The 24760-nt window shown below is 43.5% G+C and overlaps 1 protein-coding gene across 3 annotated transcripts in view; it reads left to right on the top strand.

Moving 5' to 3' along the window:
• Nucleotides 1-24760, top strand: part of PPP2R2C (protein phosphatase 2 regulatory subunit Bgamma) — a 516687-nt gene that overhangs the window by 190610 nt on the left and 301317 nt on the right. For all 3 annotated transcript variants that reach the window (XR_015309779.1, XM_086964113.1, XM_086964112.1), the window contains one exon: nucleotides 21531-21628. Coding sequence is in view for 2 of the 3 variants with exons in the window: in XM_086964113.1 (XP_086820239.1) it covers nucleotides 21531-21628 (98 nt within the window). In the remaining variant the exon portion in view is untranslated. The remainder of the gene's footprint in view (nucleotides 1-21530; nucleotides 21629-24760) is intronic.

The following is a 24760-nucleotide window of genomic DNA, read 5'->3' as shown; positions in this document are numbered from 1 at the left end:
ATCCGTAAGTGAGCTAGTGAGCAAATCTGTGGTGTTAGAAGGGACCCCACCAAAAATAAATGTCCCGGTGCACACCGGTAGGGATGGAGCTAATGGGGAGCTGGAAAGTTCTGTCCTATTCCTCGTGGATGCAACCCCAGGAGAGGCCGCAATGTCTGTGTTGTCGTCTTGAGCGGGCATTATTGGGTCAACTTTAGCCCTTTTGGCGCCTATTGGCTTCCTTGACCTCTTCCTTTCGGATGGATGGTCCCCCCTACTGCTCTTGTGTTCAGTTGAAGCTACAACTGGTCCGCCCTCCTGCGTCTCTATCTCTACACAATCAGTGTTGGGGAGGGTTCTACAACCCCAGAGAGGCGTAATGAGTCTCTATCCCTATGGGAAGTTGAAGGTGTCCTCAGTTGTTGTAGGACTGACTCAATAGTCTGATCAATACTGTCCATAAGCGACAGATGGGTGGCATCAAGCAGTAGAGGTGTGCTAGCATTAATTGAGGAACCTGGAGAAGCCAATGACAAGTTATCTGTACCCTCCTCAGGTTGACTTTCTAGCACAGTGAGTCCTTTATTAACCACAGCATTAGCCTTGGTAAGAAATGTTTCCATAGTGCCAGAAATCTGTTGGGCGGCCTTACTTCTGGATTCTCTGGTGGCCATGTGTGTAGGGCGCCTGTAGCACACAAGCCACAAACAAAGGGAGAAGAGTGTTGAAGGAGCAGGGCGTCAGAGGGATGGCCCGGTCCGGTCTCTACCGGTCTCTACCGGTCTCTACCGGCCTTTAACGGCCTAAAACGGCCCGCCCTTTGCCCGGGCTTAGACTGGCGTCCGCCCGCGCGCGTCCCGCGATGCGCGTCTGTGTGGTTGGTTTTGTAGCAGCTCAGGGCGTCGGGCGTGACCAACCGGGACGAGTCTCCAGGTGCGGCGTTTGCTCTGCCGCTTGGAGGCCTGGGACTCGCAGTCCCGCTGGCTGCTGGTGCTGTTACAGGTATCCCCGCTGCTGTCTTCCACTATCCAGGGCACAGAAGAGTTCCAACTCCTTCCTCCTCCTCACACGCGTCTACGAGCGGCTCCCGCAAAGCGGAGGCCGCGAGTCGCGTTCTTGGCTGCTCAGGGTGGGGGGGCGTGACCAGCCGGGAAGAGTCTCCAGGTGCGGCGTTTGCTCTGCCGCTTGGAGGCCTGGGACTCGCAGTCCCGCTGGCTGCCGGTGCTGTTACAGGAATTCCCGCTGCTGTCTTCCACTATCCAGGGCACAGAAGAGTTCCAACTCCTTCCTCCTCCTCACACTCGTCTACGAGCAGCACCCGCGAAGCGGGGGCCGCAAGTCGCGTTCTTGGCTGCTCAGGGTGGGGGGGCGTGACCAGCCGGGAAGAGTCTCCAGGTGCGGCGTTTGCTCTGCCGCTTGGAGGCCTGGGACTCGCAGTCCCGCTGGCTGCCGGTGCTGTTACAGGTATTCCCGCTGCTGTCTTCCACTATCCAGGGCACAGAAGAGTTCCAACTCCTTCCTCCTCCTCACACTCGTCTACGAGCAGCACCCGCGAAGCTGGGGCCGCGAGTCGTGTTGTTGGCTGCTCAGGGCGGGGGGGCATGACCAGCCGGGAAGAGTCTCCAGGTGCGGCGTTTGCTCTGCCGCTTGGAGGCCTGGGACTCGCAGTCCCGCTGGCTGCTGGTGCTGTTACAGGTATCCCCGCTGCTGTCTTCCACTATCCAGGGCACAGAAGAGTTCCAACTCCTTCCTCCTCCTCACACGCATTTACGAGTGGCCCCCGCAAAGCGGGGGCCGCGAGTCGCGTTCTTGGCTGCTCAGGGCGGGGGGCGTGACCAGCCGGGAAGAGTCTCCAGGTGCGGCGTTTGCTCTGCCGCTTGGAGGCCTGGGACTCGCAGTCCCGCTGGCTGCCGGTGCTGTTACAGGTATCCCCGCTGCTGTCTTCCACTATCCAGGGCACAGAAGAGTTCCAACTCCTTCCTCCTCCTCACACGCGTCTACGAGCGGCACCCATACAACAAAAAATGCACACATCACAAACATCATACACAAAAGCATCAGACCATAGCACACGCCATATAACTGGACACTAAAACTCAACACTATGCAAAAAATAGCTCCAGACCTTAATACCTTCTCCAAAAAAAGCCAATGCTTAGAAATGCAATTCTCACCACAAGCTCACCAGACCACTTCTTATTACACTGAGCCAACTAACAGCATTAGCCGGTAACTCTCAATCACATCATTCAAAAGTAGAATGACCTGAAACCCCATTGGATCAAGCTTTTTGGGCCGGCACAAAAATCCCAGCTACTACCACTCAAACTGTGTGAAAATGCCTTGGAAAAGGTGAACATTGTGCTATGCTACACCTCGAATAATAATTTGCCACTTTAAGTCTTTTTTGAAAATGGGTTGGTTGAGTGATGAAAAATAGCAATAATGCACATATTTAAGAGTGTGAAATACTGCTGCTGATTTGATTGTGGTAGCCGTCACAGGGAATAGGGAATTAATGGGAATATATTGGAATATTCCCACATGAATGTTCACAGAACTGCAAGACAGACGTCACCAATGGAGTAACGAGAAACCAATAGGTGTACCCGATCCAAAGAAAATGATAGAAACACAGACCAGTGTAACTCTGCTGCAAAGAGTATGTAATATTGGAGTTCAGAGCAGATGGTAAGCACACACCTCAAATATTAGATAGATTACTTGTTATGTCCCAGCTGAAAAGTAATTTGGAGTAGACTTCTTGATTACCATGAGGTCACTTTTTAGGGCCTGTCACAGAATTGAGTTTTCCTGCCCTATTCTGCCAGCTGATCAACGTGCTTAATTTCAGCATTTCTTGCATGATAATATTCCGTATTCGTACACAATGCAAGTAGTCATTTGCTTCTGTGGCATTTGAGGCTCCAAGATGGATTTGGGTAATGCCAGTGGATCATCTTCCATAGCATGGCCCACAAAGCTCCATTGAGCTCATCAGCATCTGATGATGGGCATGCATCTTTTATTGGGTCGGTTCTGTGAACTTGCTCACTAGCCGATGGGCGAAAATACTGAAGACCATGATCTGTGTTGTACACTGAAATACCTTCATTTCATGTTTCGGCATTGTGACTTCTGCTGTGACTTCCATGTGAACATGTCCAGAAGATGAGGCCATGTGGATGTAGAAGAACTGACTCCTGTGGAGTCCAAAGAAGGCATTGCTTATAATTGTGCGCTCCAAAAACAAAACTGAGGTTAGGGTACTGTTCGGCTTAGCTTTATCAAATATTTTTACCATCCAACAACTACTCCATTGCTCCTTTGGTTTTGCAACAGCTTTACATAACATAGGAGTGCTTTTGAAATACAATTTGAAGATCTTTAATCAAATCCCTGCTGCGGTCAAGATGGAGGTTATCAATCATCATAGTGCTCCAAATTCTTTGTCCTTTCTCATTGTCTCCTGTTCTTGCATCTCTTGTGTTGGCGTGCTTGAACGATGAGAATACCCTGCACGCGTAGCTTCCAGTTGGACGAGAGGCAATGCTCCTGTGTGTGCAGAACAGAGCTCTCCAATACTTGGATATTTTAGCAGCTTGGAATCTACATTTCCATAATTGAATTGGCACCTCCATTGAGATTGAGTGTCCTGTTCTAATGCCCTATACTGTCATGCACTCTTTGGCTCTTTATATTGGCAGACCTGATCATTCCGAGTGCTTTTAAGGATATGCCTTTGGTTCTATATGTACTTGCTACTATACAGAATTGATAGTAGGCCATTCTTTTCAGTGCTTTTATAGGCCTGGTTCAAACTATTGTTTACTTTTCACTTGTTCTTCACTCTGTATTCGTTGCAGAGGTTGTGAAAAACTTATTTGCCTTTTAGGCAACTTATTATTTGGTTTATGGGATGCCATTTAAAATTGAACTGTTTTATAGATGAATAATTTTTGTGAAGACAGATTATTGCGTTATTTCATTGTTGGTGCCTTGGGGCCAGACACATGGTATATTTTCACCATGGCCATTAAATGTGAATTCCTTCTAATTCAAACACATTGTATACATATACACCTCATGTGGATATCGTGAAAATCTGTCATGGATGTATCCGGCCTTAGAGAGGAAACGTTCGAAACACCTAGCCTAATAATAAGTCTTAAATAGCGATTCCAACCAGCAGGTGACAATAAGACTATGTGGCAATTAACACCTTAGCTGCTTTGCAAATATCCCTCCCCAGTGCTGCTCTGTCCGTTGGAACTAGTGCTGAATGGACGTCCAATGGTCGTGCGCTGCACTGGGGAGGTAGCGCTCCTGACGACCGTTGGCCGTCAGCAGCGCTTAAGAGGTTAAATCTTCTTTCTCGTAGGCTAACAATTACCAATGCATATTGATATGTGTAATTCTGAAGCCCTATAGAATGTTGACACCATCTAGTGCTTAGAAGTGATACCAACCATGGCAGGTGTTTGCTGAGGTGGTGTAAGCCCGATCTGGTGGCTCAGTGGACAAATTCTTCCACTGCAGGGGTCTGTGTTTGACCTCATGGGCACAGATTCAAATCCCGGGGGGTCCACGCAGCCTTTCATCCATCTGAGGTCAATATAATGAGTATTGAGTTGGGTTACAATAAACATATGTTATTCAGCGTCAAGATATCTACGGTTGAACGTAGGCTTTACAACTACATACGTTATGTTTGCAAGGTGTACTCTGCCAACTTTGGTAGCTAATACTATGTCCTGGGCACCTGGACTCTGTCTGTCTTACTTGATTAGGTTTTTGGTTCGATTGATTATGGATCATGAAGGAGTTTATGTTTCTATTACTCGGATTGCACACACAGCTAAGCCTAATTGTTTCGAGGCGCATAGTCCGTGAGATGGAATACTGGTTAATGACAATGGTACAGTGAGCGATTGCGACAGCTACAAGGGCCAGTGGACTGCGCCGACAGTGATGATACAGTTCAGGGCATGTCACATACATAAGGATTGCATAGGTGCGTAGGTTGACTGGTTGGAGTTTCATATGGACTTTGTTTACAAGGAGATAAAAAGTGCTGGGCCTGTCGTGTCTTGGCTGGTTGATTGTGGTTACAATGGCTTGTCCAGTGGGCTTTTGTGAAGCTTAAAATAAGTTTTGAAGGAAAAGCATGAGTAGAAATGGATATACCGATGGGTACATTGAGGACAAGGCATCACTAGAAGTAACAATTACATACAAAAAATGTAAAAGGTGCAAGAAAAGTATGTTTGACAGGAAACATATGAGGCATAAAAAGTGGTGAGGCGGTGGGGCACCGCAGGGGGGTGGGAGGGATAAGACTAAAAAAGATCATACCTGAGCCTTGTGCCTCAGTGTTCCTCTGCTTCCTGCTCCCAGCAGTCCCTGGCTGTAAAGACTCTCCATCCAATCCCCACATTGCTCTCATGTTACATGAGACCAACACAGGGATTGGCCTGAGCGGGCTGGTTTAACGCTCGCTCAGGTACAGGGAGTCTGTGCTGTTTCTCCATCCAGCTGAGGAATGCAGCTGGGTTGAAGAAACATAACTGTGCATGTCTGTTTGGCTGGCCTTAGACAGCTGGCCAAACTGACATGCGCATTTATAAGTGCACTCCACTCCACTCCTCCTCCCTACTATGGCCCATCCCCAACCCTCCCTGCACACACTTGACTAAGTCAGACTCTGAAAAATAAAACGATAATAAAATATCATTTTATTTTTTAGCTGTTGGTTCTGCGCCAGTGGGGTGACGCTCCGCCGCCGTTGCGGAGGAGGCGCAGCTGCATAACAGGTAGAAGGAAAGAAGGATACTTAAATCATATTGTTAAACAGGTAGGTCCTGAACTGTGTTCTGAACTGCATCAGCGAATGGGAGTGGTGGATTTTCCTGTACAGGTTATTCTAGAGACGGGGTGTTACCAGTGAGAATCATTGGCCACATTTGTGTTTGGTTGTGCAGCGACAGGGATACGCTCGTCTGTTGAGTGTTGACTGCTTGAAGGGGTGTAAAAACTTTTTGGTTCAGACATGTGGTTTTGTGATTTCAATCTAGCTGAGACAGAGCATCCTCAAATATCTTTTACTGGGAGCCAGTATATGCTTTTAAGGTAAGATTAAACAGAGTTTGGTTAAGCATTGTGGAGTATGGTGACAAGGAGAATGGGGTGGGATATGGTGTGTGCAGAGCGTAGTATGCTGTATTGATAGTAATGAGTGTTGAGTATGGAGGAGTGTACTAAAGTGTTTAGTGTTGTGGAGTACAGGCAAACTTAAAGTCAGGTGTAAAAAGCTTGGTCCCCACTTCTGTAAATATGTGCTTTGAGGCACGTATTTAAAGTTATATGCAGTTGTCGAACTCTTCCATTAGCAGCAGAACGGCATGAACATATATGTACTAGTCATAGGTCAGAGCTTGTCTTAGGGTCTTCCAATCCTTGGAACCCGAGTTTCTGGCCTTTATCCTGGGGAACTGTTCCCTCTCCTGCAGACTCAGTGAAGAGCCTTGGGGTCATCATCAGCAAAGATTTATCATTAAAACCTCAAATTAACGCTGTTACCTACTCGTGTTTTTTCCATCTTCGGAGAATCCGAAAAATTTGCAGGTTTCTGACCACTGAGGCCCTCACACTTGTCATCATGGCCCTGGTTACTTCCCGCATCGATTATGCCAATGCTCTTTATGTTGGCATCCCGGCCTATCAGCTCCATAAATTACAACTGGTATAAAACCAAGCAGCTAGGTTGATCTTTCATCAACCTTCCCTCTGTTGAAGCGCCTTCACTGGCTCCCAGTGGCTAAAGGCAGCATCTTCAAAGTTGGGTGTACCATTTTTAAGTCCCAACTTGGTCAGGGCCCTGCCTTTATTGCCTCCAGAATTCACAGGTACCTTCCCACCCGTAACCTTCGTTCCTCCTAACATAACCTTCTTTCTGTCCCTTCTTTTAAACGGAAAACACACGGGGGCCTCAGGTTTTCATTCTTGGCGCCCCGCTTATGGAACTCCTTTCCATATGAACTTAGGTCAACCTCCAGCTACACTCTCTTCAGGAAACTTTTGAAAACCTACCTGTTCTGTCAAGCCTATGAGTAACAACTGCGTACTGTCTTCACTCCTGTCATTGCTTCTCCGTCCCTAGCGCCATGAAACCGCCTGGTGTCCGTGCGCTGTACAAGTAATTTTAACATAACACAACATAAAATAGGTATTCACTCACCCAGTTATCCCTTCAGCTTCGCAAGCAACATAAACCCATCTAGCAGAAACATAAAGGCATGCTGTGCAGAGGCAGGAAAGATTCCGGTGACGACTGAGAAGGTTCCTGCTAAGACCAGAGGCCTGGAGCCAGTCATCCCTCTGATCTGATCTCTCACTGCCTTCACACAGACCTTTAACTGACACCTTGTTACCGTGATATTGTTGCATGCAGACAGCAAATGCCATAACCTTTAAGCACGCTCTTTTCTTTAACACTAAATGACACACACACCAGTCATAAAATTGCAAATACCAAGATGTTCATTGGTAGCTGCTAAAATACAGTTCCACACTGCCAGAGGGGTCCTCTCTGCGAAAACACCAAAGCTGAAACCTGAGCAAGGAATGACTAATAAAAATCGTCAGCCAGGTATCCTTGTAATTAGTGTCTTTCCATCACTTGTATGTTAAGCTTTCATAGTTTCTGATGAGTTATTTGTGTATTAGTAGTACAGGGATACAAAACTTCACTGGGGAATAAATACGTAATTAAACACTGAAATGTTCTGAGCCCCATTGAATGCAGTGAATGGTTCAAGGCCAATAAGAGATTTTATGAACCCTCTAATCTAAGGTTTGAGCGTACCTGTCTTACTGTTTTACTGTTTTACTGTTTTGCCTAGTTTATTTTATAAAATGATACACTAAATGGGATGAATGTTCTAATAGCATTACAGCCCTTCTGCCAAGGTCTGTAAATGTAATTTAAATTTATATAGCACATTATCACCAACGGTCTCTAAGCACTTGCTTTGGGAACCCGTCCTGGTTTTTCCCTGTGAGATAACCCGTACTGGGTACCACCAAGGTGAAAGCCAGGCAGGGGGGCCATAGTGGAGATTAAGCAAGCTATTGCCCGGAGTTGCAGAGTGTGAACCCATGATTCGAGCAGGCACCGAAGTGAGAATTATCGAGTCCGTGGACATTTTTGGGCTCAAGACCCTGCCGCGTCGGGAATTGAACCCTGGTCCCAGGTCTGACCTCTGCTTCATGGTCTGCCTCCTCTAACCATTGAGCCACACGGTCTGCCTGTGTTCCTCATAGCCTATTGCCAGTGGTGCAAGCCTATAACTCAGGAAGAGGGCCTTTAACAACCGTTAAAGCTCTAAGGAGTGGGCTAAACTGTATGCTACATGACCCAGAATGATGCATTATAATATCATGTTGAGCCTACCCAAAATGTACTAAGCTGTTTCTACTCGTACCATGGCAATACTGCATGTTTTTGCTAAACTTTACCTAATATGTCTGCTGACGTTTACTGCCAGAGTGCATATGCAGACGTCACCAGCGGTTACTACCAGCGGTTACTACTATGCAACCAGTTGTATGCCAATTTTTGCTACTAGCCTCTGAATGTAACAGAAATTGCTGCCAATGTTGGTGTTACCACTTCAGCCATTACTGCGATCTCAAAATCTGGACATACGTTAGCAATGGTTGGGAGAAAATAAAGCAGCTTTTATTACCAACCACAAATACAATCTGATTGTGAGGCTGTGCAAAATGTTTGTGTTATATGGTGCCATATTTTGCAGTGTAAGACGTTTTAAAACTAAAGATATGTGGTGTCATTAATATTTTCTGCTTCTCTTTGTGTTAAGATAAATATTGATTAATTGAAAAGTGATTTCTCAATGGCCGGATTAATGTTTATAGGCAATGTATGTGGCTTTTATATTACAAAATATAGTTTGTGAAGTTGTGTTGTTTTCAATGAGACAAGACAAGTAGCACAATTGTTTTCAAATTTGAGGATCCGCTGGTGTTAGACCCTGCTGTTTCTGGCTGGCTGAGATGCATCGAAGCAGAGGCAGAATCCACCTTCCTAGATAGGATGAGTATGATACACTTGTCTGATAACCTCTGCTCACCCTTGAGTAGCTTGGCTCAGAGCAGTCCGGCTTATCTTCAGGGTCAAAGTGTAAAGTATTGGTACAACTCCCACCCTCTCAACACACTGTGTATAGACTCCACACAGTATGTATAAAATACTGGTCTTTGTATTACACACACATTAAAATCAAAACAACATACACATTGGATATATACTTTACAGTTATATGCAATTGTCATACTGTTCCATTAGCAGCAGAACGGCATGATCAGATATGTACTAGTCATATGTATTCACTTGCCCTGTTACCCCCTCAGCCTCATAAGCAACATATATCCATGTGCATACTTCCCAAAGGTTTCACAATCTAAGCAATCCCCCCCACATCAAAAGTGACATCTAATGTGCCAGAAAAAGATATGCAGGCTGTTCAGATGTATTCCACTTTCTCTCTAAAACATTCGCATTAAACACGACATTCCCGATATCACATACCCCGTACAGTTGTAATGGTCAAGAAATCACAGATTCTGACAACACATGGTGTCCCATCCCCCATCCACCCAAACTACACCAGCCAACAATACATGTTGCATCTGCTGGCGACACTTTAATTAGATTGTCGGAACCACCTAAAGCAGAAGGAAACAGTTACGTGTTCTCATCCATCCATATCAGGGCCTCAGGCACCCTGCGTCACCTTCACAAGTGCGGGATCCCTATCCCCAGTTGGCAAAAGACTGACACTGAAAGCTGGCGTGCTTCCAGTTTGGAGAGTTGTTTCCCCTCCAGTGGAGGTGCGAGCTGCAGTTGCTCCAGGCAGGCAGCTGTAGGTGAACACACAGCAGAACAGGACCCCTCAGATCCAGTCACGGTATGCTCAACGACAGAGTACCTAGTGGTGTGGGCCTAGGGAAGAGGGAGCCGGCGACCTCGGACTGAAACCACGATGTCAAGCACTTTCAGTCTCCTGATCTACAGGTCGGAGACAGTCTAGGCTGCCAGCTTGTGTCCTGCAGACTCGGCAAATTTCCCCCAACACCCTTCGGCCACCACGCTCTACAGAGTGCGAGTTAGCACAGACTTCCGATTGTAAGCTCGGGTCCCTCGAACTCAGCAAACTTCCCCCAAACTCCTCACACTACAGCACCCCCAGGTGGGTGCCGATCATTATGAGCACACTCCTCGGCACAGTGATTACTGCGCAAGCCAGAATGGTCCTTGTCCCAACTGACGATCACTTCCATCCGATTCTGCCATACCCTGTGCGGTTTTTACGAGCTTGTGGAATATGGGAGATCCTTTATGTCCCTAGGATCTCATGGACAGGAGGCCAGCCATCACATCCCCTGGAAAGTGCTTAGGGACCCACGCCATGACAGTTGGCAATTGGCTGCAGGCCAGCAACATACAGGCAAAATCCACCAAGTGACAGTCCCCTTAAGGGCAGGGCCTAGAAGAGAGTAATAATTCCAATTGTAATATTATTAGTTGGATTATTGCAGGTCTGAGGAGCAAAAAAGAGGATCCCAGGTGGTCGTGTCTGGTAAAAGAGTATGACATAGTTGGGTTACAGGAGACCTCTGATACGGGCAACACATTTTGGGTAGACGGATATAAATTCTATGGGGTACCTGCGCAACCATCTCCATCAGGTAGGGCAAGAGGGGGTCTCCTTATGCTCTTCTCACTTAAATTGGCTGGGGCTCATAGAATGGTGAATGTAGGCTCTTTCAACTGTTTGGCAATCGAATATACTGCCCACAACTCAAATAAAGTGTTGTTTGTAAACTTTTATAATTCAGGAGAAAGCAGTTCTACAAATGAACATTTACTTACATTAAAATGTTTTTTAGAAATGTACTGTTCGAAACAAACCACATATTATTCTATTTTAATTATGGGTGATTTTAATATTCATGTGTGTAATCTGAACTCTCAGAGGAAAGAACCTCTAGGATCGGCCAACCTCCCAATGCCACACTTTGAAGAGACACAACAGGGAGAATGTTTAGAAGAGCTTTTGGCCACCATAGATCTTTCTGAACCGAGCTTATTTGACCACGAAGAGAGGATTCCTACTTTTAAAGCATGGGGGAGTGACACTATTATAGACTTTATTTTTATTTACCCAATTTATTTACCCCAAGTAATTGTTTATAATGCCAAATGGTCTCACTTTAGTGACCATAATCCTGTAATCCTGGTATTGGATAGGGGATGTGGCCTAAAGGCGTAATCAGTAAAGTCTGGGGGTGAATCCTGTTTGAAAGTAACAGACCAAGGACGGAGGTTGAAGTGGGCGAAAGTACTCCTGGACCTCTTTTTCCTAGATCTCTGTGAGAGGGTTGGGGATACGTTTGCTAACTGTCTTGATAATGCCAAAGCGGGGCAGGAGATTCCTTTGGCCTTTGAAGGCATCTGTGCACAGATAGCATCAAACCTGACTGTACCAATAAAATCTAGGCTCACCATAAGAGAAAATGTTTTGATAGGAACTGCTCTGAAGTACATCGTAAATTGTTAACAGAATTAAAGAGGGTTCCATGAGATCGTGCCAATATAGCTAGGTTACGTAAAGAATACAAGCTTGCACTATTGACACGTGAGAAGGAAATTAAAGAAGATGCATGATGTGCTCTGCTATCAGTACAGGTGATAAACGATAGCTCTAGCTTTTGGGCCATTGTCAACAAACCTTTTTTTAGCGGGACAGAGAACACCCCCGTTGAATGTAACATCATGGAAGACCAATGGCTTTCCCACTTTGAAGCTATATATGAGGCCACTAATAGCCAGGAAGTGCTAATTAGTTGTGATTCCAGAAGGAGCTCCCACAAAATAGTCTTTAATAAAGGTGAAGTGGAATTGGCAATTAAACAAATGAGTAGCAATAAGGCTCCCAGCCCAGATGCCGTCCCTGCAGATTTAAACAAACACAATCCATACTTTTGGGCTAAAATCCTGTCAAATATTTGTAATGTATACCAAATGTAGCAAATTCCCAATGGGAATTGTCCCCAAGCGCACCGCGTTAGGTGATACCAACAGGTATAATAAAGTTCAAACAGACAAAAGTTTGTATTTCATTTGTTCATTAGTTGCAATTTTTCATGATTTTCAATCATTGTAAGGTAGCTCCAATATCATTTTGCTTTAAATGCAAACTTTCTTAAGCATCAGAAAGATACATCCGCATTCTTTAAAAATCAATCCCAACAGTCCCTATGCATTTCGGGCTGGTGTAGCCCTTCGTCAGGGGAGGGGTCTGTAAATCAAAAGAATAAAACAAACTACATTTCGAGAAGACTTCTCCACATACTAACACAATTTAAAATGTTGAAACATTCATGTGTGACATTGCAATTAGTTAACACATGCACTATGCATCACCAGTGGCTGTGAATACTCCTGTTCATGTGAAAATGATAATATCCAAAAGAATAAACCGTGGCCCTAAATAACGTACTTAGTACACAGTTTGGCACTTTCACCACAGGAATGTTACGTTTAGATTCCTTATGTTGCTGTACACGCTCTCTTGTTATTTGAGCTTAGACCTTGTTATATTCAGTATGTTTCATTCACTGCTGAAGTACGTTATTTAGGGCCACGGTTTATTCTTTTGGATATTATCATTTTCACATGAACAGGAGTATTCAAGAATGAAACAGGCGAGAATCAGATTCTGTATTTCCTGTAAGTTCCGGACTGTTGGCCTATGCACACATTCCTCGTTTGGGATTCCCAGCTAATTGTGCCCAATGGCGCCCTCGTTGATGTTCGGGGCTGACTTATAAGGCTGAATCTCATAAAAGATTCTGAGAGTGAGGGGCACAAAAAAGTGGTCAGACCATAACTCTGGGGACGGGGTACCAACAGAAAGCCTGGTCAAATTAGTACAAACCCCATCCAGGGTATGACCCGCCTGGTGTGGTGGACCCTCCACCAGTTGGTGAAGTGAAAGGATTTCCATTGTTTGCAGAAAGCTCTCTGTACTAGGTCCAGTTCTGCCTTCTAGGCGAAGGTTAAAATCGCCTAACATAGTGAAATTAGCATATTTAAGTAGAAAATGACTCAAGGTCTCCGCAAGTGAATCCAAAAATGAGCTGCTCTGATGTGCAGGACGGTAAATCAGGGCTCCTGAGAATGACAAGGTTGCATTAGGTGTGAGACAAAAGCCAAGACTTTCTGCTCCCTTAATGGTGTCCACATCAAAATACGTACACGTAAATGTGTCTCGAAGAATAATGGCCAATCTTCCACCTCTACCCACTGTTCTATCTTTCCTATGGATAGCATAACCAGGTGGAAGAGTCACGGCGACATCTGGGCTACACCAATTTTTCAGCCAGGTTTCAGTAACAAACAACAGGTCCAACTCTTGATTTGTATTTAAGTCCCTGACATCCTGGCTAGACCGCCTTTGAGTAAAGTTTTCCCAGTAATATTAGTCACAAAACCTTTAGTATCCGTAGTGTGAGCCTCAATGGGCAGGATAGTCCTGCAAATGTAACATGAACATGCCCCCAATATTTTATCTGGAGGTATTACACATTCACAGGGTCTAATGTTATTAAAATTGTGAAGCTCCTCTGAAGTGTACTTACATTTCTGAAAGATTTGGGCAGCATTTCCCGCCATTGTCCCGGCCTTGGCGCGGAAGGGCGCAGACAGGCTTGACTTTGGCGCGCCCGCTGCGCGCAGCCAGCGCGCCCTTTGCGCGCATCTGGTCAGCATGTGATTTAAATAGCTGGCTGGGCACGTACAAAATCAGGGCTCCTCCCTCCTACCGGAAGGACAATCCTCCAGCATACAGGTTAGGCCGGAGAGGGGTGTTTCCGCTTCCCTCCAATCAAACTGGCGGCATGTCGGCGTTGGACTGGGGAAGCGAAGAAAGAGAAAAAATAATGTAAGTTGTAAGCCCCCGTTTAAAAAGCCTGTGCAAACTACAAAATTCAGTACAAGTTCAATGAAGTGTGCTCGGTAATGTGTGCTAGGACTGTAATTCAGGTAAAGATTTACACAATACGTCCCCTGATAAGGCTAAAAACAATACACTAGGTAACAAGGTAAATACACTATAGCTAAAGCAGAGACTCTTTAGCTGGCTTTTATGGATCTGTCGTTGGCTTTTGACCTGGTAAATAAGTCCAAGCTCTGGCACATCCTGTTAGATATGGGCATTGATCCTAGTTTAGTCTACTTCTTGGCCGACCTACACAGGGATCTCACCGCAAGAGTGAGGGTCAACCAAGACGGAAAATGCACAAGACACTTTACATCAGGCAGAGGTATCCGCCAAGGATGCATTTTAGCACCTGTACTTTTTACTTAGCATATTAATAATCTGGGCAAGTTTTTAGAAATGGCTAATCTGGACATACCTCGGGTAGGGGACAGGCTCATTAGGTGCTCCTCTGCGCGGGTGATGCCTTCCTATTGGCCCTTACAGCTATAGGGATCCGCTATAGGGCTCCAAAGGCTATTAGATTCATTTGGGGCCTACATGAAATCTCCGGACCTAGCAATAAATATAGCCAAATCTCATGTAATGACTATGGTCCGGAAACCCAAAAAACCAAAAACCTTTCTTTGTGATACTGTAGAAGTCACTAAGGTGACCTCTTTCACTTATCTGGGAGTACTTTTTGATGAGAAGGGTTCTTGGGTACCTCAACAAAAAGTTAAAGCAAATGCGATGGCTAGGTCAATGGCCGCTGTGAACGGTTTTGGGCTGCAACTGGGGGCTAAACCGAAGGATGCAATGCTTAATATCTATAAATCTAAATGTATAGCAATTGCATTGTATTGGTCGTCAATATGGGGATATAAACCGATGGAGGAGATACAAACAGTTGAAAATAAATTACTACGGTCCCTCCTGTCTGTACCCCAATCCACTCCTACTTTTTTCAATTCACCAGGAACTAGGGGTTGGCTATTTGACACACAGGTTGAGGCAGGCTCTGCTGGTTTAAAACCTGACTTGACCCCCAATTAATGCTGAACCATAAGATAATTAGGGATTGTGTCACCCTGGACCAAGCCAACAAAATTCCATGGCTGAACTATGTCAAGAATATTTTAACTAAGCTTGGATGTCCAGACCTATTCAATTCTCCGGATAAAGTAGCTAAAGATGATTTGGTATGGGTAAAAATACACTTATTGGATCGGATGAAGGTAGAGAGGGAGGAGATTGAACTAATGAAACCTATGGTTAAAATCCATTTCCTGTTAAAAACTATCCCTGAGATAGAACCTTATCTGAGGATTGTTACTAAACCATTTCACCGCCTGCTTCTAACGAGATTCCGTTTTAACTTAATTCATTTTTTATCAGGGAAATGCCAAGGCTGGAGCAAGATGTGTGATTTACGTCCCTGTACCTGTGATAATTTTTCGATGCAGGACGCAATGCACTTTATTATGTTTTGTGATCATTATTGCGCTATCCGCAGGAGGTTTTTAGTCCCAATCTTAAAAGGGAGAGGCTTTATTCAGGTTAAACCCACTCTATTGTACTCACAAAAGCTTAATGATCCAAGGGAGATTTTTTATATTGCGAGCTTTCTTGTTGCATCAGTGAGACTTAGAAAAATCCGGCATCCCATGCTGGTATAAGAATACTGCATAGTCCATGTTACTACTTTTTTAATACTTGCCTTTTTATCACTAAATTATCACTTATTATTTTTATTGTAATGGTGCATTATTTTTATTGTTTTAACCATATGGAAGACTTTATGTATTCATGAATTTTGTTTTATTCCCGCCCTAATTTTCTTAAATCACCCTATTATTGAAGAATCGGTTATTAATTTTATTGTGAAATGTATGTGTTTTTATTGTGTACCATATGTGTTTTATGTAATGCATTGTGATCTAATGAATGGTACGTTTATGGTTTTCAGTAACCGAATGAAGTGGTTTGAACCTATTTAGAGCACAAAAAGCCACCGGCCACCACAAGCTTGCGGATAATCCAATTGTAGTCCCCAAAGCCCCAAAAGTTCCCCTTATTGATGCCCCAGCATCAAAACAGCATAGTATGGCACAAGCATTTCAAAATCCTGAGGACAGTTATAGCCAGAATAACCTTTGAAGATGTGATCAGTTCAAAAGGCCACCTTTTAAATACATGGACTCTCTCTAAATGTTGTCTTGTCTGCCATCCTACCCATGGAAGCTTGATCAATATCTGTAGTGGGGCTAAGACCCAGTCCCTTGGAATGCAGGTGCCAATTTCACCCCCTCTTATCCGTCAAAGGAAGGCCCCTCAGAGTCAAAGGTCTCCAGTTTTCCTTGAGCCCCAAGCTTATGGCTGTCTTATCTGGAATGCAAAGATATAGCTGTACCTCCAGCACCCAGATGTGTATTGTAGATAGGCTGACAGGCACACAGAGCCACGAGGACAGAAATTCCCCTTTCTCCAAAGTGGTTTTTCCACATTAGTAATGTTGAATCCACTCGTACCACCAGAGAGGATTTGCCATTGCTAACTCCATCGATATCAAACACAATACTGCTAGTCTTCTGCACATAGGAAATATAGCTCAATACCCTTTTCATATAGCCCTCATGTCAATCCAATCGAGAAGCGGGTCCTTCCATACCTAACAAACCATCCGGTGCCATTTACTACCAGGGCATGCAGCGCACATATGCACATGCTCTATCTCTTCCGGACACTGACCCATTCCTCAGGGAGTACTCCAATATCGGGAGAGATATTCAGAGCCTTGGCAAGTAGCTTTTAAAATGCCACGCCGAGTAACAGTAACCTGCATACACAGGCCCTGCCAGGCAAACCTGTGGTATGTTTGAAGATCTACCTCTGTGAGTGGCACAACCAGTGCTGCAGGCCCCCTGAAGAGCATTTGAGCTACATGCCCTGGGGATGCGTCTTACCCCTAGACAAGGGGCTTGCGTCTATCTCAAATGAGCCAATCATGTATACACCAATCACCAGTATGTATATGAGAAGCACAGTGCATTGACACTAAATGGCAGTGTCGAAAGTGCTCAAAGTACTAAGGCTAGTACATAGATCAGCGGAAAACCACTGGCAGGGACAAAAGCAAAACGTTGAGGGAAAGCACCCTAGAAAGGGCCATTACCAACAGCTGGTATTACTGTTTATCTGTAACACCCATATTAAAAATATATAATATAATCATAGGGTCAGAGAAAATACATGCATGTAGAACCCATGATGCGCTAGCAGGCTTAGAAACAGATTAAATGACTCTTGGGGTCTCTACTCTGACTACAGTCTCAGTCTCTCTCTCTCTCAATCGCTTTTCCTTTATCTCTTTCTCTTCCTTCCTCTCCTTGTGCTATGACTGATGCCTTAAGCTGTTGGGGCGCTAATAAGCCATGGGTTGCTTCAGTGAATCTCAGTGGATTAGGCGCACAGTGCTGAGAGCTGTTTGTGACCTGGTGGCCAAAGATCGAGATGTTGGCATAGTGAACCCAGCCTTTTATCTTTTTAAGTCAGGTAGTACTAATTGCATTCTATGTAACTTGCTTTGGGGCAGCCATTTCGAGGTTGCAACACATTTCTGACATGGGTTAATAGATATAGATTTTCACATTCTTATATTCTGATTAGTGCTGTGTAAGGGGAAGTGGTGGACAGCTCCAAATGTTCCTTTCTATTGAGTTGGATGCAGCTAGATGGGATTTAAAAATCTCCATGGGTGGACCCATTTCAAATCTACTTGTCCTTGTGTATCTTAAACTCTGTGTTGTTTAGCCACATTAATAGGCCCCCCTTCATCGGCCTCATTCTGCAGGGGACAGTGCCCTTCCTCTGTAAAGATAGGAGACTTAAAAAAAAATATTTGTTGTGTCTTTTAAGTACCTCCTACAGTACAATATTTCAACTTAACCCTCCCTGGTGACCTCAACTTCAATTTGAAGAATAGTAATGATCTTGAGTTGGTCAGGTTTTGTGATTCGATGGCAGCCTTAGACTTAATCAGCTTGTTAACAGGTCCACACATCGGGCAAGACATAGCTATTCTAAGCATGATCTGGTGAGGATAGCTAATGCTCTACCCCTTACACCCTTGTGCGCTTCCCTTCTATTTTTAAATAATCACGCATGAGACTCCGCATCACACATGTGAGATCATCTAAAGTTTCTTGTTTTTGGGCCAAAGTTGACTTGGACAATGTCATGTCTGCATTCAATCTTCATCCTTTTGCATATTCTAATGATATCAATTGTAAGGCCATCACCTGTGATACCTAGGTGCAAGGCTCACTTGATAAAATAGCACCTCAATGTTCATTGAAACCTAAAGAATTGCTTCCATCAGCCCCTTGGTTCACCAGCAACTTAAGGGATCCAAAGAGGAGATGTAAGTAATTTAAATGTATTTGGAGAACTTCGTATGAACTAGAGGCAAAAATTCGGTATGGAAAAGCCATTTGTGACATCAAAAATGCAAAAGCAAGATACTCTACTTCAGTGATTTTCAGTTCAAAAACCCTGCCTGGGTAGTTGTTTGCCATTGTTAGTCAATTGAGTCACCCCGAGGTGGAGTAAATTACAACCTTATCTTCACAATCTGTGTGATAATCTGTCTATGCTCTTTAAATAGAAAGAAAAATATTTTGAATTTCAATATCTGAAACCTATTGCTCTTCCTTCCCTATTGAACACAGAGTTTTTCTCTCATACAGGTTCCAGTTTGGGATAGTTTATTCCACTCAGTCTAGTTCAAGGCACAGCAAGATTGAGAAAAGCCAAATATGGCTCCCATCTTGACCCATGCCCTCCACACCGCTTGCAGCTTGCAACCGACACTGTGGGTCTTATCTTAACAATCCTTATTAATTTCTCTCAGGAATCTGCCTGATAACGGGTTGTAATCTTGCCTCACCTAAAAAAGCCAGCAGATGATCCTATAGTTCTGTCTAATTATGGACTTATGTTTCTCTTATCAGCAAAGCTGTCACCCTCTCACTGTGAGGCTACCTTGAGTCTAACAATCTGCTTGATTCAATGCAATCAGCTTTCGTCCTTTTATAGCACTGAGTCAGCACGATGGACCATGAATGATGATCTTAGGCTTATTTTGACCCAGGGCTGGTTGCTGCGCTGGTCCTTCTTGACCTCTCCACAGACTTTGATATTGTCTTTGATACTCATTACATCTTACAAGGCTGTCAGAATTCGGAATCTACAGACAAGCATTGGCTATCCTCTTTTCTCACATAACACAGATTCTCGCTCAGTAGTCTTACCTTTCCCCCCTTTTTTCATGTCTTGTGGAGTACCTCACTGAGGCCCACATTGTTCAACATTTATATCTTTCCATTGGCCTCTAAGGTCAAACATTTGGCTTCCATTTAGTATCATATGCAGTTGAAACTCAAATGATAATTTCAATAGCTGTAAACCTGAAATAACTCAAACTCATTTTCTGTAGTGATTGACAGAAATTGTGACACAGATGAGGGCCAATTGTTTGTGATTAAATGAGAAAAACTGAGGTTCTGATGTTTGGTAAACAGTCAATTGACTGGTCTCAACAACACTGAACCTCAGAACATGGCAGTCCCTTCTCCTCTGCTGCTACATCAGCGAATCTACACATTACATTTGATAACCATCTTTCTTTTGACACACATTTGCCATGTGGCAGCAACCTGCTTTTTGAAACTTTGGGTGCTTTTCTAAATTCTCCTGCTTAGTTTGCTTTCTTCGTGTAAGATAGAGGCCAAGCATTGATTGTCTCCAGATTAGATTATGATCATTCTTTTTACCTGATTATTCTTTATACGTTTTGCAGAACACGGCAGTAAGAGGGGTGTATTTCTGACCCCATGTTATTTACGAAAGCTAAATATGTCAATTAGGAGTTAGCCAGTTTTGCTATATTTTAGGGGTCTGATTAGCAGTGTCCCAGTGCAGAGAGTCACAAACCAACAGCATCATCCCAAATAATATTGGGGTGACAAGCAAAAAGTAGGGGTGATCACTCAAGAGGATCTTGGTCTCACATCCATACATAGCTGTGAGCTCATGCCAGCAGAAGGCTCCAACTACCTGCAACAAAATAAATAGTCAACGTTTGGAACTGCAGCCTTGCAACTCTACAGTTTTCCGAGTTACATTAGCTTGCCGTGAGTGAGAAAACTGAGCTCAAGGAGTATGTCCTCAGTTCAAGCAACGCCAACGGGATCAAGTCTCCAAGAGGCAGTAATGGAGTAGCTCGCTGGCATGCTAGGAGTGAGTTAGTACATTATCTGCCAGAATCAGGTGAAAGCAAGAAAGATTATCTCAGGTTGAGTAAGCCTTTCATAAACAAGTTTTTTCATCATTCCACTTTTTCACAAGGCACAAACACTAAAGTAGGCCATGAGATGCAACTGGTGTGGGAAATAAGACAAGCATGAAATAACATACCATTCGTGTTCCTCGAATATGCCTCCTTTGGTGAAAGAATCATATAGCGTTCCATAGGGAAAAGGTGGTCACTCTGATGCATTTTGACGGTGTCCCTAAAGTCTTATTACATTTCACTTAAATCAATACATGTTTCTTCCAACATTCTTTGCCAACCTATCGTCATCTGGAGACAGTACACTTTAGAACCTGGATATTGTAATACTATCCATTTCTGCCCTATCACGGGGTACGCTATGTATCAAGTGTGATAAATAACATATTAAGAGTTAGTGGAGAATAACATGCAGATTTAGATTTTTAACGCACCAAAATCCACATGGTATGGCAAAAAATACCATATGTCGTTCCCACGTTAAATTTCAGCAGGTTTGAAATGCCGAATGTTAATGACAGTTGGGGTATTTAACGCATCCGATAAGGTGGGCTATGATTTCTACACTCATTATATGTTGAAAGCTGGTGCTTCGTTTGGAATAGTTTTGTAGAATATATTCATCTGAGTGCCTTACAGCTTTGACTCTGGGCATCTCTTCATAATGATTTTGTTCTTGGCAATCAAAGCTGCAGGAAAAGGGCCTGAGGGTGTAAGGGTAGGTGTAAGTGTACTTTACTTCCTATAGGGGCTTTTGCACTCCTACTTTGTTTCTCTTCCTGATACTGTAATATCTGCCATCCCGGCTCCGGAAAACACAAGTGTATCTCATTTAGTAGCACAGAGAGGATAAGAGCTGATGAGGGAAACTATGATACAGAACTGAATAGGTTGAATGATGGATAAAGCTAAGGCTGGTCACTGCTCTTCTTTTTTTTACCTTGATAACAGGTGGTCTCTCTCCCTCCACCTAAAAGGCATTTGACTGGGTAGGAGTAGAGAGGTACCTTGTACTATTAACAATATGCTTTATACTCGCTGTTTCAAATGTTTGCCATAATGTGTGTTTGTGAATATACGTTTTTTCTGTCTTTTCCTGGGGCACCATTTTAAGATTGTCTTTTTTCTTCTTTCAGCTGACATCATTTCTACAGTTGAGTTCAACCACACTGGAGAACTTCTGGCGACTGGGGACAAGGGGGGTCGGGTTGTTATATTCCAAAGGGAGCCCGAGGTAAGTGCACTGGTTTTGTGTCTGTCTGTGCACTCAGTATGATTGTGAGTTAAACAACGCTGTTACTGAGGGATGTGCCACTGCCTTATGCAGCATGGTACCAATGATGAGAATGGTGGAAGACGAAGATTTGTATCAATACTTTTTTTAAGTTCAGAAAAATTTTATTGAAAGAATATGACATAAGCTTACAAAGTAAGACAAAGAAAATAACAAGCAAAAGTATACATCAAGATAATATGTATCGATACTTTTACAAAGTTATGTATGCTTGCGTCTGCTAATCTTCCATCCTATTATTGAAAGTACTGCCTATTAATCAGATCATATTAATTGAACCTCGCAAACCTACATGTTAGTATTGTTAGGACAGACTTTATTCCTTACTACATCAGCGTTGATGCTCCATGTAATGAAACCCTGATGGGAGACTTCAGGCTGGGTACCAGATTTCTGCTCCTTTTGATACCAAAAATGTCGTGCTTATCAGTAGCGAAACCGCCAGAGTTGAGGATTCGAATCGGATCCCAATATTCTTTTTCTTTCAATGTTACCAGGGCAAACTTGTCCAAGGGCATTGGAACGCTTTAAATGAGCGCCAGATTAATTTGCACAAGGTCAACGACATTTTGTTTTTTAGGAGCCGGGAGATTAAGCGATTTGCCCAGAATCACAGGATATTGAGCAGACGCCGGGCTCACAGCTGGTTCCATAGTTCTAAAGTCAGTAGATGTTTAAAACCTGGGAACCATTTTTAAAGTTGTCACCAGAATACCGAAAACCTGCGATTCCACACCAGTGGTAGATTAGCTTTACAAATGCCAAAAGCATTGCAAATGTCAATGTCTGAGTATACGTTTTTTAAGTCATTGAACAGCTTAGGGAAGGGTATCACATAGAGTAATATAGGCTTATTCTTTCTGTCCCGGTTCTACAATCAATAGAGACAAACGTCCAATCAATATTACAAGCAGAAGACAATCTCTGAGAGAGCTCTGGAACAGCGGTCCTATTTTTATATGTCCTCATCTACTTCAACAAAGGCTACAACATCTATTCAGAGTAAGGCTTGTCATTTGGACTTGAGAGACACATTTGATAGTACAGTAGACGTAATGAGATTGTAGAAAGAGCTGGTTTAAATATTTCTTCACAGATGAGGACAAGAGAACACGTTCCTGATTCAACTGGACTATATCACCCCTCTACCATCTTTATGCCTTCATCTCCTATGGCCTAATAAATATTAACACTTGGAAGCTTAGTTTTGTCTGGTACTAACTCAGTAACTAACCAGAAACAAATATGTTGATTTTAATCTACCCAAAACTAGAATGCCTGTGCTAAGTGTTCTTGGAAAAAACGTGTACACTATTGTCAAACCTGCCCACAAAGGTGGTGTGATTGTACAGGATACATTTAATATGATGAGGCTGCATCACATCAGTTGGAATTCGAAGCCTGTTACCAACAATTAACAAAGGATCTTTCCAAGGAATTGCAGTTAAGTTTGCAGCCAATAATCGTACGAAACATATTGGTCCCTTTTTTTTTTTTTACATATAAGCACCTTTCAGACTGGTGTCCATGAGATTTTAATACAAACAGCTCTAATCCTTCTCAAGAGATGGTCTCCATAATAAAGAAGTTTCTACAACCTAAAGCATGTTGTGCTTCAAAACACCATTCACAGGAATTGTGCTCCGCTGTCTGCAATCCTTCTTTAGTTGAAGCTGCAGTGCCTGGAACGTGCAAAAATGCCTGGGGCCCACTGAAAATACCAATGTTTTGTCACACTATAGGCCCATTGTGGTATTGGTTTATGTATTGTGTTGTGCGTGTGTGTGTCTCGTGTGTGTGGCGCGTGTATGTGTGGGGGCGCGTGTATGTATGTGCTCGTGTGGAGTGCGTGGAATGTATGCTTGGTAGAATGCAGGGAGCGGAGTCGGTTACTGGAGGGGAAGGCGGAGGATGTCTGTTACTGTGTCGCTGTATTGCCTTCTACTTATGTGAATAAAGAAGACCCGAAGATCCACTTGCCTACGAGAGTATTACTTACAATATATGGCGACGAGCGGGATTCTTGGCAGCAGCGGCACTGTGTATTAATTTTTTTTTTCTGGAAACTTATTTTTTTCATTGGATTATCTACCCTGTTTATTTCAACCTGCAACTAATTTTTTTTTACTAAGAAGAAACTACTTACGATCTACAACTGGTATGTTTAAGAAATCTTACTTTGGAAACGTATTTTAAGAAACTTTACCTTCGTCAATGCTATTCATCCACGGCGCATTTTTCAAATTGACTTGTGAATGAACATTCTGCATGTGCAGTTCGTTATTGCTTAATTCCGAGCCTTCGGACTTCCCGTAGCCAATTGTCATCATCACGCTAAATTATCATCACGTGATACTGTCATCACGTATAGCGTGCGGCCATTTTGAATATATTTCGGCATCTTAGCAACGCGTTTTCTAAACAAAGCGGCAAGGAAGTAATGCTGCAACGAGCAAAGCGCAATTCATCAACGCGTTAACGAAGTGAGCAGCGAGGAAGTAACGCCACAACTACAACGTGTTGCTACGATTTAAATGATGATTTCAACTTCAATGGGTATAATTTACTGCGTTTTAACGCTGTTGTTTTGAACATATAACAATTTTTACACCAGCCATACCAGTTGATTTCTATATTTAAAATCGATATTATTACCTTTATGAACATCTTTATTCAATACAAAGTATTTTCACTATTGGAACTTTGGTGAACTTTTTGCACAAGGCATTTTCAAAAAAGGAATGACTTTGGTGAACTTTTTGCACAAGTACTTACAGAGGAATATTTTTTTTGTTTTCTCTTTCCAGTTTAGGTTGTATTAACTTATTATTTGAAATGTCTTCGATTCATCCACCTCCATTCTTTTTAGCGGAGTCTGGTGAACCTCCCATTGCATGGGACTTATGGATTGATAGGTTTGAGGCCTATGTTGAAGTTTTAGCTGAAGAAGAATCTTCTCAAGATAGGAAAGTGTCCTTGCTAAAACATAGATTAGGTGCTGTAGGTTTAAGAGAGTTCAAAAATTTACCTAAAATTGATGATGCTGGTGATATGGGTGCTTATCAGTGTGCT

This window comes from Lissotriton vulgaris, chromosome 3_2 (assembly GCF_964263255.1).
Source record: "Lissotriton vulgaris chromosome 3_2, aLisVul1.2, whole genome shotgun sequence".
Lineage (NCBI taxonomy): Eukaryota > Metazoa > Chordata > Amphibia > Caudata > Salamandridae > Lissotriton > Lissotriton vulgaris.
The sequence above is the reverse complement of the archived record's forward strand: the minus strand, read 5'-3'. Positions and strand labels throughout refer to the sequence as shown.